General features: G+C 44.3%; 1 protein-coding gene across 22 annotated transcripts in view; it reads right to left on the bottom strand.

The window, feature by feature from the left end:
- The window catches only part of PTPRF (protein tyrosine phosphatase, receptor type F), a 375,587-nt gene that overhangs the window by 93,427 nt on the left and 268,968 nt on the right, over positions 1-13,192 (bottom strand). For 13 of the 22 annotated variants that reach the window (XM_017824687.1, XM_017824686.1, XM_017824681.1 and 10 more), the window contains one exon: positions 6,238-6,255. The exons of the other annotated variants lie outside the window; for them this stretch is intronic. In XM_017824687.1, the coding sequence (XP_017680176.1) occupies positions 6,238-6,255 (18 nt within the window). The remainder of the gene's footprint in view (positions 1-6,237; positions 6,256-13,192) is intronic. 22 annotated transcript variants of the gene reach the window in all.

The following is a 13,192-nucleotide window of genomic DNA, read 5'->3' on the forward strand; positions in this document are numbered from 1 at the left end:
TTCAAATGACATGCTGTTAATGCCTGTCAGTTCTGCAGCCAGCATAGACCAATTTCTAAAATCATACTATGAACATGTAACATGTGTCAGCAACTGCCTACAAAGTGCTCAGGGACATTGGGCAAGGGATTCTAGTTTAGTCTGGGTTGGCACAACTATTCAAACTAAGGTGTGTCAGGAGCAAGAGAAAACCCAGAGCAGAAGGAAGGTAACGCAAACCTCTCAAGTGAACCAGAAAGAAAACAGGTACTGCAATAAATCCTCATTAGACAAACATACAGATCCTGCAGCATGGCTGACAGCGAGCAGAAACTGGAAGGATCATGGTAAACTGATGGCAGTCAGCAGGACCACAGGGGTCTTCTTGAAGGACAACTTACAGCTAAGTGATGGATCCAGGAAAGTGTAGGGTGTCTCAGAGTACAAAGAATTACAAATAAAATTAAGAAGCTAAGACGTTTCCGGGATCAGAAAGCTGGAGACAGAAATGCATCTGAGACTTGGGGAAAAACTCCCTACGTATAAAATGCTCCCAGCATTAGTTCAATGATCCCAGAGAAATTCAATAGTTTTGTCTCTCGGAAGGTTCACATCTAGGCTGGACAGGACACAAGGAGCATAGGAAAGGAAGAACTGAGTTCTGAGTAGCTCCTTTCCCTGAAATTCATGGAAGCTGCATCCAAAGACTCTCAAAAGCGCAGTGAACTCCTTGCCTTGACAAGTGCAAAGGACCTGATTTCTATTCCTAGCCCTGTCAACATCTCATAATCTTCTGCGCCTCTGCAAACCAGGGCTAGGAAGGCTGATTTACTTTTATTCATTACTTTGGGATTTATGTTGCACAAGTTGCTGAGCAAGGTCTTGTCCACACAGGATGTTCCCGTAGATTTCTCACATGGACTCTTCTAGTGCTCCTGTGCCAGGTGCCTTGTTCCTGTTTGCAGGGCCGAGTCCTGATGTACAATCAGACAGCATGGCTTCAGAGGATGCATGAGGACATGCACCCACTACCATCAGGACACGCACACAAGCACACAGAGGAGCAGCGAACAGCTTGTTTGGGGGCTTGTGGGGCTCTGCAGCATTTCTTGCACATCAGAGTGAAACCCTTCCCTGCAGAGCACCACTGGAACTCTGCTGCCTCCTAAGCCCCTGAGCCACAGCAGGGCTCCAGAAGGAGAAGAGGGGCAGCTATTCCTCACCACGCTCCCATGTCAGTCAGTCTTGCTTGTGGCTCGGATCTGCTCCCGATAACACATCTCAGCTTATCAGAGAGCTGACAGCTCCTTAGAAAAAACCCCTGGCTGCTCTCCAGTGCCACGGAGGACGGTGACGAGGCAGAGCTTTCTGGGGCTGAGGGCAAGAGCCAGCTCTGCTGACTGACAAGCATTCCTTCTACTGTATTCCTTATTCCTCTTTCCTCTGTGCTGGTATCTCCTTGCCAGTCCCTCCCCTCCTCTCCTGGCTTTTCTTGTGCTCTTTAACTCTGGCACAGACAGCACAGCCCCGTTAGCAGCTTTCCAAGATACTTATCTATTCAAATATACTTGTGCTCAGGCAGAATCATTAGTTGCAGTGACAGTGGTTAAAAGCAGCATTTAAAAAGTGCACTGCACAGAGAAAGCACGGGAAAGGCAAATCCTGATAAGGGATGCTCGTTGGCAGTGCTGGGTACTGTTGTGCCATGGAGGGCTTGTCACTCTCTCCTCTAGGTAACAAAGTGAATGTAAAAGGCTCTGTGCCACCATACAAATTGATCTCTGAAATCCTGCTCTGTAGCCCATCAGGTGCCTATGCTCTCTTCTCCCAGAGAGCACTGCATGGAGCCAAACACAGCAGATCCTGGGGGGACACTCTTCCCTATCCAGCTCAGAGCTCCATCCCCAGCGGTGGAAGCGGCTCTTGTTCTCAATCGAGGCATTCACAGCCTCAGTCCTCCTGGCTCTCAACATGGGGACTGACTTTTTGCCCTGGTTATAAAATTCCAGACATGGGATGAAATGCTCCTGTAAGTACCCCAGAGTTAGAGGAACCAGGCTGCAGTCACGGCACTCATCCAAGGAAAGGACTTGTAACACAGATGTAACAAACCTGGTTACCTGACCAGGGCCTTTCCTCTCAGTGAAGAGGTAAATTTTGCCCATCCTGCACACTAGAGCACATGGCTACCCCTAAAACCCTCCCTTCTCTTTACCCCTTCCTCCCACCAGCTTCCTTCACATAAATACTGACTGCAGCACTATTTTTAGCCCTGTCTTCAGCCAGGTGCTCAGGTGTGGGTCCCAATCCCTTCTGCTAGAAATTCCCTCCTAGAGAAGGAGAATTCCTGTAATAAAATCCAGGGAGCTGTGGAGCAGGATCAGAGGCAAGCCCAGATCAAACAAGGACCCATAAGTGTGAATATGGTGGAGAAAGAAACACTGTGAAGCCCCTACAATGAGAGAGTTGGACTCTGACTCCTTGGCTGCTGCCTGAGATAACCAACACTTGCCATGAAAAACCACCAAAACCATGTGAGAGTCACTAAAAATGAAAATAAGCATTTCCCATATTCATTACTTTTGGTAATTTATAACAGCAGCATCTCCCAGCTGTTACAGAGGATTGCACCTAGTCTCCACCAGCCACTGGCACTGCCAAATATGCAAAACAAGGTAACTACAAATATATTTTCATTGTTAGTGTTCATTATGGTTATTATGCCTGAGAGGCCAGTGATTGGCATGCAAGGGGCCTGTTCTGGATGGCAGCACTGCTGAGAAATCACTCTCCTGTGCACCAGAGGCAGCTGCTGAGAGCACCCGACTGCTGCCATGAGCCGGACTCGGGCAGAGAGCGAGTAAAAGAGACACAACGTGCTCAGCAGCATGAGGCCTCCTCTTAAGACAGCAGAGTTTCAAGATGCTCTGATCTCTCACTAGCAGGTACAGGAAATCTCAGGGGACTCTGCGTCAGATGCAAGACTACAGCACTGTCAAATGCACAGTAACACCACTCTGTGCTTCTAAAGGGACACGAGTCAATCTGAATTCCGACAGCAAGAAACATGGCATTACAAACATTTCCAGGCACTACCCCACCCAAACACCCTCTGACACTGCTCCTGCAAGCAGATCTTCTCATTTTTAAATTGTTTTCCTTTTGCCTTTTCTTTTTTTTCTTTTTTTCCCCCCTGACTGGAAAAGCTCAAGAAACAGGAAGAAAAAAACCTATCACACACAAAGTGCAACCAAATGTACAAACACATGCTCAAAAAGAGACAGCAAAATTCTTTTAGCTTCCTCTAATCCCTTTGGATAGCTTTACGCTCCAGCTCGCAGGATAGCGTCGAAATACTGGAGCTATATTTAAACCAGTTCGCCTGGGACTGGAAAAGGTTTAGCTGCAGCTATGCAGAAGTCGGTGTGGGTGTTTACCTGGCTTCCCAGACAGCTTCTGACACCCAAGTGAGCTGATCTAAAGTTAATTCAGACAGACCTCTGCTACGCTGACGTCTGCAGGGAAGAAATACTCTTATGTATAGGAACCTCTGATATTTCCTGTGGTGACAGAAAAGTAACAAATAAATCTGACTGGAGAGGGATAATGCCTGAGATGATGATATTTCTTTACCTCCTCATGTGCATCCGATCTAGTGCCTGTTCAGTCCAGCACCCACCAGAAACACAACTGTGCTCTGCTCTCTCTTACAGCCCTGGGCAGGAAAATGCAGCCAGGTTTCACAAAAGGTTGAGTGAGTTCAATTGCAGAGAAATGGTTGAAATTAACATCTTATATTTTACTTTGAAAATACAAATGGGGCAGAACTTGCTTAAACATGGATTTGCTGATACTATCTGTGGGTCACCTTAAGAAGCCAGCTATTGCCTAATCTGACAGGCATTTATCAGCTCTGTGTCTTTCTGATGAACAAACATGGATTTCAAGATTAAATTACTATCTGGAGCAGTCCCAGAGGGGTAAAAAGTGAAGCTACAAATAGAAATTCTGAATTACAGATGGGAGCTCCTCCTATTTCAGGGAAGTCAGAGACGTCTTGGACGAAAAGAACCAAATATGTGGGGTAGGGTCAAACGAAATGTTTAGAGACAAAAAATCTCCTCCTGTTTGGAGGGGTACATGGCAGAGCTTCTCAGGCTGTCCTCTGGCTAACCACACACTGCTCCCTGTGAGTGGGTTTGCCATCACTGGCACAAATGTCTTCGGTTACATCCCAAGTACTCCAGACACACAACCCCTAGCAACACAGACACAGAGGCAATCAAATCAAACCAAAACCACCCCTTCCCCCCCCAACATCATTACCAAAAGGGTTCATTAAGAGTAATTAGTTCACCCTTCCTTTCAGACCAAATTAATGGATTCCAAAGCATCAAACTTACCTTAATGAGGAACAAGAGTGCAGCTGGGTATAGAACATGGCAGAACAGTCACTTCTACATGGACACAACCTCACCATCATAAAAGCACTTTCATCTAATCTGTCGTTATCTTTAGAAATTCAGTGACCTCCGTTTTAAATAAAAGGCATCAGGCTGACAGAAATCCTCTAGGAGAAGCCAGAGAGCAGCACGTGGCTTCTGTTTGCTCTCACAGAAATGTCATCTTTGACATTCAAACAGGACACATATATTTTAAATAATGTCAAGAACATTCTCAAAATACCTCATCAGGACTCAAACGGGGGTGGGGAGGGGGTGGGGGGGTGCGGGGAAACTTATGTTTTATGAGATGGATGGTTCTTTTCACAGAGATGCGATCGGTTCCCAAGCAGGACGTATGGAGCATCCATGTGGTTCTGGTGCTGAGTCACTAATGTCATCAGGCATGCGGGGAGGCCCTGGGATGGCTGCACGCTCGGCCGGAGCTCGGAGCACCCGGCTAGTTAGCATTCCATCTGTCATCTCGTTTTAGGATTTGCAGCAGAAACGGGAGATGAAGAAATAGTTTTAAGGAGCTTGTAACATCACAGCTGTCAATCTCCAGCGTTCCGAAGGGAGGAATGACAGATTTATAAGCCCATTCATATAAAAATAAGGTTTGCAAGTCTTTTTCCCTGACCCAGATTTGCTACAGAGGCAACTTAATGCAAATACGTACCAAACGGCAATTCACATTTACTCTAAAATCACTTAACAGGAGCTGAAAACATTAACCCCCAGCAACAGAACCAGTTCCAAGAGTCAGATTATTAACTTCCAGCAGTGATTCAGGGAAAAGGGGGAGGAAAAGGGAGAAGGAGGAAAACTGAACAAACGAGGTCGTGTTGATTTATAGGTAGTAGTCATTCTGTTGAGAAATCCAGAGGTCAATCAAGAGGGGTAACCAAAATCACAAGAGAATTCAGAGGGGCCTTAGCATATAACACTGATTAACATGCTAAAGTTAATCTAAAGAGACAGCTTTGAGTGTTTAGGCTAGAAAAAAATAACACTCCAATTGGGAAGTCATTACTGGTGCATACGGGCTGTGAAAAGTAGCCAGGACTGACTGTGCACCAGGCCGGGCTGGGCTGTCAAACCAGGAGTGGGTTTAATTAATGAAGGCTTAAACAGCCAGATGTCCTTCTGATTCATCTATTTAAAACAGATCTTTATGCTGCAAAGCAACATCGGCACGTCCAGCTCAGAAAGGGGGGTCTGGGGCAGTGGTTCTCCACTCTGCCACCACATTAGAGGGTTGGTACACTTGAAAAACAAACACGAGGAACACAAACAAAGGTGCTCCTTATCCCAGAGTCATATTTGCGCAACCTTTCAAGAATTTTTCTCCTTCTGATGAGAGTTTCATGCCCATCAGCAGCAGCAGAGAAGAATTTGACTGTTCTCTTGTGAAAATGTTACCTCCATACACTTACACCAAAGCAATCCATCTAAAACCCGAGACACAAGACCTCAGAGGCCGTAACTGCATGGGAAGTTCAGAGACTTGCAGGAGCTGCAGGAGACGTCAACTCTCCTGTGGTGGAGGCCTGGGACCATTTTCCAAACTTTTGCAAACTTTCCGTTGAATAACCCCCTTTCAACAATGCAAAATTGCGATGGATGAGTCTACAAGAAATCACGCTAAAACCCAACCAAAATAAACACACTAGTGGGAGAGTGCAGATGAGCGAGAGCGCTGGCAGAGTTAGGGCTGAGAGTAAAAGCTGGAGATGAGAAACACCGGAGGAGAAGGGACAAGGCAGACAGGAGATGGAGTGACGTGACAACTGGAGGCACATTTCAGCATTCTTACCTCTGATCGGTGTACCACCTGGTGAGGTAATTTGAATGCAAATAAGATTAGAGAGAAGCATTAGTACAAAGAGGAAAGGAAGAAAGTTATAACTAAAAAGCAGAAAGTTGTTTTTTTTTTTAAAGCTAGAATTTGTATTAGCGCGACAGGAATAAACAAAAAGAAACTGATGTGCAATAAAAGTCAGAGTGACACTCTCAGGAGGTTAGTAAAGCTCATCGCTTCCAGGAGTGCAGCATCCAGCCCTGCATCCTGCCATTAAAGCCCCACCCTCACGATCAGGGGCCGAACTGAGCTGCCCAGCTGGCGTTGCTGGCTGGCCTCACCACTTGCATTCACCCCCACCACTGTTCAAGCAGCTGAGATGGAGGACACTTTGGGAAGATGGTGCAGTGGCCCTTCATTCCTCATACAGAGCAAGGAGGGTGTGTCCTGGGGGGCTGTGTGACCGTGACTGTGCTGGGTAGGAGGGGTGGAAAGCGCATGGCTGCGGGCACTAAGTGCAATTTTGCTTTGAGGTTAGAATGACCAGTGGGACAAAATCTGCTCACTTAAAGACATTAAACTAAGGGGAGAGTGTAATAAATCAGTTTTGAATCGTTCTCCACATTCCCATAACCCTTGCATCAAGTTCCCTCTGGCAAAGAAATTGGTGTCACGCAGAATTAACTTTCCATACAGAAATATTTCGAAATGAAGTAGTTTCTGGTAATGTAACAGTGGTATGCTAGCCAGACCTCTGCTGTTCCTGCCTAATTTGGATGTTAGCTGGAGAAAGGAATCCCTACCCTCTTTATAAGGCACTGAAGATAATTTTACATGCTGTAATGAAGAGTATCTTATAAGGAGGGCTTCTCTGGGAGTGAGATTAAATTATCCTGCTGCAACAATCTATAAAGGTTCATTTTATGAGGTCACTGTATTTAGCAAGTGGAGGATCCACTGGTCACTGTCTGGAGTTCAGGGTACAATCAATACCAAAGCATGATGGAGAAGCTCCAGCTGGGTAAATTTGCAGGGAACCCTTCTAATCCCCACTTTTGTCCCCTTGGTCTTAATTTGCACATATGAAGGCTGTTAGTATAAGGGAGAGATTCATGCAGATTGAATCTGTAGGCAGTTCATGGTATGTGTTGGTTTTATGCAGATTTGTAGGATCTGAATACCAAGCACTTACCAAAGAAAACTGAGGAGTTTAAACAGACAGAAAAACAGGGTTAAACAGGACACAGTGTGTCAAATCATGTTCAGTGTATTGATTAATAAATACCAGTATGCATACAAGAGTGTTGTGTATCTCAGATTTACAGTTCATTCCATTATCCACAACAATGATCACCCAATGGGAAAGAAAGACAGAAAAGAATTTCTGTAAATACAAAGAAGGTATATTTTAAGCACATTTAATTTGCCTCTTAAAAAGTAATTTACAATATTTATACTTATTCTTTTTCTTTCCTAACTACCCTTCCTTTAGGCAGAGTCCTTTTTTTAAGTAGGAACAGCAATTCAAACTACCCATTTTAGCATTTTTCTCTGCCAAGATGACATTACCCCATTTTAACTTTATGTCTTGTTATATTTTCTGATGTTTTCTATCCACAGATGACTGAAGCATCAGGAAAAATCTTTCAGTGACTGAAGTTGTGGGTAATCTCACTCGTGCAATAATAAATCTGCTGCTTACTTATCTATCTTAGTAACTACTGCTACCCTTGACAGAACAGTTATACCCAGAGATACTTGCATGAAATAGCACAGCCATGGAAAACAGGGTTATTTCTCTTTGCCTGTTTGGAAAGTTTGCCAAGTGATTCTTTTTGTTCTCTTTGGTCTAGGGCCTTCCCCCTCTGGGGTATTGTGTGTCCCCTGCCCCATCCCTTCCACAATTTTCAGAGTTAAGAAAAGCATCCCACAGTGTGTCACTTCCTCTGGGAACAGTGCAATGACTTTGAGCACAAGCCCAAGGGGCAGAAAACAGGACTTCCTTATCTCTCATCTGGCTGAAATAGGGTTTGTTGCTCTGTCCTAAAACAGAAAAGATTTGCAGCAAATCTTTAAATCTACTCCCTGTAGAGGCCAAACACTTTCTCTAATATGCAATTGTCTACACAGAGCTCTAGAAGCAACTGCACACTTTAAGCAGATTTCCTAAAATGTTAAGTGTGGCCAGCTCATTTTTTCATGTGTTGAATCCCAATCTTCCTGGCTTCCAAATGTAAGCCAACTCCTGTGGGAGCAACACAGATGTTTGCTGTATTTAGTAGCACAGTGTTTGTTCAGTGTCTCTCTCACCTTCGCAAAGTTAAGACATTCCCTCTTCACTCAGAGGACACCATTACAGAGAGTATACAAGGCTTTTCTGTTGGATCCCAAATTTCCTCATCCAGAAGGAATGTCCTTCCCGTCACATGACAATTCATCTCTGGTTTTTGACCTTTCAGGGTGTCCCTCAGAGGTACAAAATCACAGCACAGAGGCCACAGAGTGCCAACATAAGAGAGTCCATAAGTGATGCAGGTGTCATCACTCAAACGGTTACTGAGGCCAACTTGTGCCCTGTGACCACCAGGCTGCTTTATGCAAAGGGCACCCCAAGATCAAACTTCAAACCCAATTCCTTCTGTTTGAAATGTCTGAAACACTCATAAGGAAGTTTATTTCACCTTCATGATAACAGACACACAGTAACACCCCATACATTCACCGCAGTCAGGAATGAGCACTGAGCCTGACATCCTCTGTGTACTGGAAGCACAGTCAGGCACCCAAAGCAAGGTAAAACATAAGATGATACACAGGAAAACCCCACAAGGTTATTTGCATCAGTATTTCCCAGTGTGGAGAAGTTGAAGAAGGGACTTCACTCTGATGACAAACTTACCACAGACTTACCAACATACCACTTCCTTGTAGGAACCTAAACCACGGAAAAATCACTCCAACATCAACAGAGAAACCAAAGCTCTTACTGGCTGCAGCTGAGCACCAGGGGCAGTGCAACACTGAATCCCAGAGAACTCTGACAGTGCTTTCAGCTACTTCCTAATGTAGAAGTGAAAGCACTAGAGGAAACACTGACTATTGCCACAGGGAGTCTGAATGGATCCCATGACCGCTGTGTGCACCTCATGTAGCATGATCCAGGTCTGCAGTATTGGTTCTTCCAGGACACAAAACTTCAGCTGTCAGCTGGTTGGCCACAATATTGCTTCAACCCCTCACTTAGTCAGTCCTTTCTGAGAGAGCATGCATCCTTGTGTGGGTTCCCTGATCCTTTTGGATAATACTAACCAAACCTCCCTCCTTTGGGCTGTCCTTACACACCTTGTCCCAAGTCGATGCCCATCTGGTGTCTGGACTCAAGGCTGTTCCTTGCCAGGAGATGACCACATTCTGCTGGGTACTGACTGCTGAGTATCACCAGGGAAGAAGGACATGGATGCCACAGCCCCTTCACAGGGACAGGCACCACCTCCTTCTGCACGTTTGTTCTGTGTATGTTGGGTATCCCTTCCGTTTCCAAATAAGTAGTGCTTCTACGTGATAGGATCAAGACTAAAATGAAAACACTCGCTGGTAACTCTGGAAGCAGAAATGCAGCAAGATGACTGGCTCTCACTGCTTCTTTGTTACAGGCACCTCCACTTTTCCAGAGAGTGAATGAAGTCATCTGCAGAATACTCTCCTTGCAGTTAATTGCCTGAAAGCCACACTAGGGTCTAGGGCATGGTTCCTTAACTCAGTTAATTGATGGTGATTAAAGGAGAATGATACTTTTTGTAACACCAAGTTCCTTATTAAATGAAAGTCAATGCTTCCTGAATTGTTGGTGTTTCCTTACATGGCAAAGGTATCTGTATGTTAACATTCAGAATAGTTACTCTAATCTGACATTTTGTTCATAAGTTTTCTGAAGAGCAAGGTGGAAGAGCAGTTCTTCAGCTATGAAACTCACTGAACACATTCGAGAGCTCTGAGAGTATGAATTCCATCTGAGTTGCTTTGAAGTCCACAGGAGCTTGTGATCCAAGAATCTTCACAGAGGAACTGTGAAGCACCAGTACATCTGATCTATATCGGGAGAGTTTCCACCACATCATTATCTAATTTTAAAACATGGTTAGAGGTGCAGCACTGACCCTTGCTGCCAGAACTCATGTGTGTATCACCTGCAATACTACAATGTCTCAACAGTTATAAAATCAGTTCAGCCAAACAGGTTTTGAATGTGTTAGCATGCTGGGAGGTTTCCCAGCCCAGGGCTGGCCTTAGATCCTGTGTCAGGGACTGTGAAGCAGGGAGTGAAGCTATGCACCCTCAGGGAGAACAGGGAGTTGTCCTGAGTCATTGCACTTGCAGAAAAGCAACCTCTCCACAAGAGGTGGGAAGTATCAGCAAGATGAGCAAGGGAGAATTTGGCTACAACCAGCATGAGTCAGAGACTTTGCTTTTGACTTGATCTGTGATAATGGAGATGAGACCCTGTATTTATTTGGGCTCCCATCTCTAGAACTATAAACTCAACATTTACTGGCAAAACTACCCAAGAGCTGGACTTAAAAAAGAATTCAGCTTTACTCAGGAGGAAAGATCTATGTATTGGTGAGAAAGAGTTAAAAAAAGCCCTCTGAATTTAAAGAGTTACGCTAACTGTCAGAAGGTACAACAAAAAACGCATACACGCACATATAGATATAATTAGTAAATGAGGGATGGATTTATAAACTGTGCATTTGCTCCTGACAAAGACACCAATCCTCTGGGGTTAAAAGAGCCTAAGATGATGGCTTGGATGTCTTAAACCACAAATTCTAGTACCTTGACAGATGAACCGAATTCTAAAAACTGATGTTCAGAGCGCCCTTAGGGACATGATTTGACTGCATACAAGTTCAAAGACCTGCCTGCAGCCCCCAAAGCACTGCCAGCCCACATAACTGCAAGTGTCAGAAGAGAGCATCTCTCCCAAGGATGCTGCTTCTTTACCTGTAGCTATTTATTCCATACCAGGAGCCTGAAAAACAAAATCATCCCTCAACCCCCTCTATAAGTCGGACTCTAAAGCTGCTTTGACCTTCATGACCTTTATTTCATACATCTGAATACTAATATATTATGTACTCATTGAAGGTCAGACACTCTATTATATACACAATACTGGGCTCACAATGTGCTGGAGCTATTTTAACTATATTACATCTGTCTAGCTTTTATTGGGTTTTAATTAAATGAAATTAAATGAGCGTATATTTAGATTGAGATAGTATAAACTGACATTCATGCAGATATGCCAGGCTGACTGTAAGATATGATCTTAATGGAGCAGAGACTTTGCAAACTATTAAACTCTCCCATTTAATGAGGTATCTATTTAAACACTCTTTTCTTTGAAAAACAAAAAGACTCTGCCCCACTACGGTGTAGTGCTGGAGAGCTCAATTAGCACCTTGCAGAATGAATCAGAAACTACCCAACCCATCACAGTGCTCACACAGGGTGACTGCAGTCACGTCAGTGAGTCTCAGGTACTTCAAAGCAGAGGCCCTGCTTTATGTCCACTACAAACACGGGAAAAAGCCACAAATGCAAGCAAGGGTTGAACCTCTGGCCCACGAGAAGATGTAAACTTCGTGCTCTTCGCTCGTGCCAGGACGGAGCAAAGCCTTGGTGAATCTTGGCATTGTATCATCAGGTCCCCGAAAACGAAACTTCAAACTCATATTTGGAAGTCTCTTGCACTGAACTGCGGAAACCTCCCCTTACTACATTAGAGAGCTAATCAATTCCTTTTGTGAGTCTGAGGATGTGTGCTGCTCATTGATTTCTAAAAGGTTCCCTTGACACCTCCCTTGGTAATTACTGTGTCTTCAGCAAGCAGTCAGCTCTAGAGTTTGAATCCCAGGTGAAATATTCAATTGAGATGTTGCTCAAGAACAGCGAATAGGAATCAAACCTTGGACCCTGTGACAGGGTTTACTAGTTTGTTTTTAAACTTTCTATCTCACTAAACTTGTGAAGCAGCTGGTAGAGAGGCAGCCAAGTGCCTGTGAAAAGGAGGCTGGAGAACACATAGTGAGTGCATCAGAGGCTGCCTTGCTGCTCATTTATGGTAATTTCTGATGTTGATTTAGTCAGCTATGAAGTGAAACACACCCATGTGCACTTTCCTATTGCTTCTTCCTAAAGCTTCTCAGAATAATTAACAAGTATGATATTTTCTTTCAGCACAAACAGATCAAGATTAAACCATGTTGTGGGGGAGATAAGCTAAAGGTCATTGGGAAATTTCATAAGCTATATATGCATTAGTATAATTAGCACTCACTGGTACATCAAGGTGGGATCAGGAGTGTCAGGCTGGGTTCTATTTTTGATGAGAATGATGTCTCATTACCCACTCCCCCAAGTACAAACCTATTCTTACCATCCAAGCATTGTCAGATGTAAGCAGAGGGCTCCAGCTATGGGGAGGTGTGTCAAGACATTTACCTTGCTAGGAAGAAGATGTTGTTGTCCTGGCAGCAGCACTCATAACAAACAACTTTTGAGTGCCCAGAAATATATCATGGCCAGGCAAGGCAGTCTGTCTCTTATTTGACCAAAGTTGTTCCAGCTCTGTTCCCTTCTGTACTTTCTGTAGGGTACTGGTGGCTTTTCCCCCCCCAGACCAAAGCTGCTGTGTAGTGGTGCTGTGCATTGTTGTTAAACAGCCACTCTAATTCATGCTGGGGAGCTCCACTTCATCAGTAAATAAAGTAATGTTTTATTTTCTTTAATTCTCTAATGGGCCTTACAGTCCTGGGGAGACTGAACAGTCCAGCAGAAGAACAACAGTTCTTTGCTAAAATGAGTGCATTTTTAGCCACCCACAAGAACTAACTGTTTGTATTTCAAAAGGTAGCATTTGGCTTGTCAAACCAAAGAATTTAAAAGAATTGGTATATTTCAAAAC

This window comes from Lepidothrix coronata, unplaced genomic scaffold (assembly GCF_001604755.1).
Source record: "Lepidothrix coronata isolate B3197 unplaced genomic scaffold, Lepidothrix_coronata-1.0 Scaffold112, whole genome shotgun sequence".
In the NCBI taxonomy this organism is placed as follows: Eukaryota; Metazoa; Chordata; class Aves; order Passeriformes; family Pipridae; genus Lepidothrix; species Lepidothrix coronata.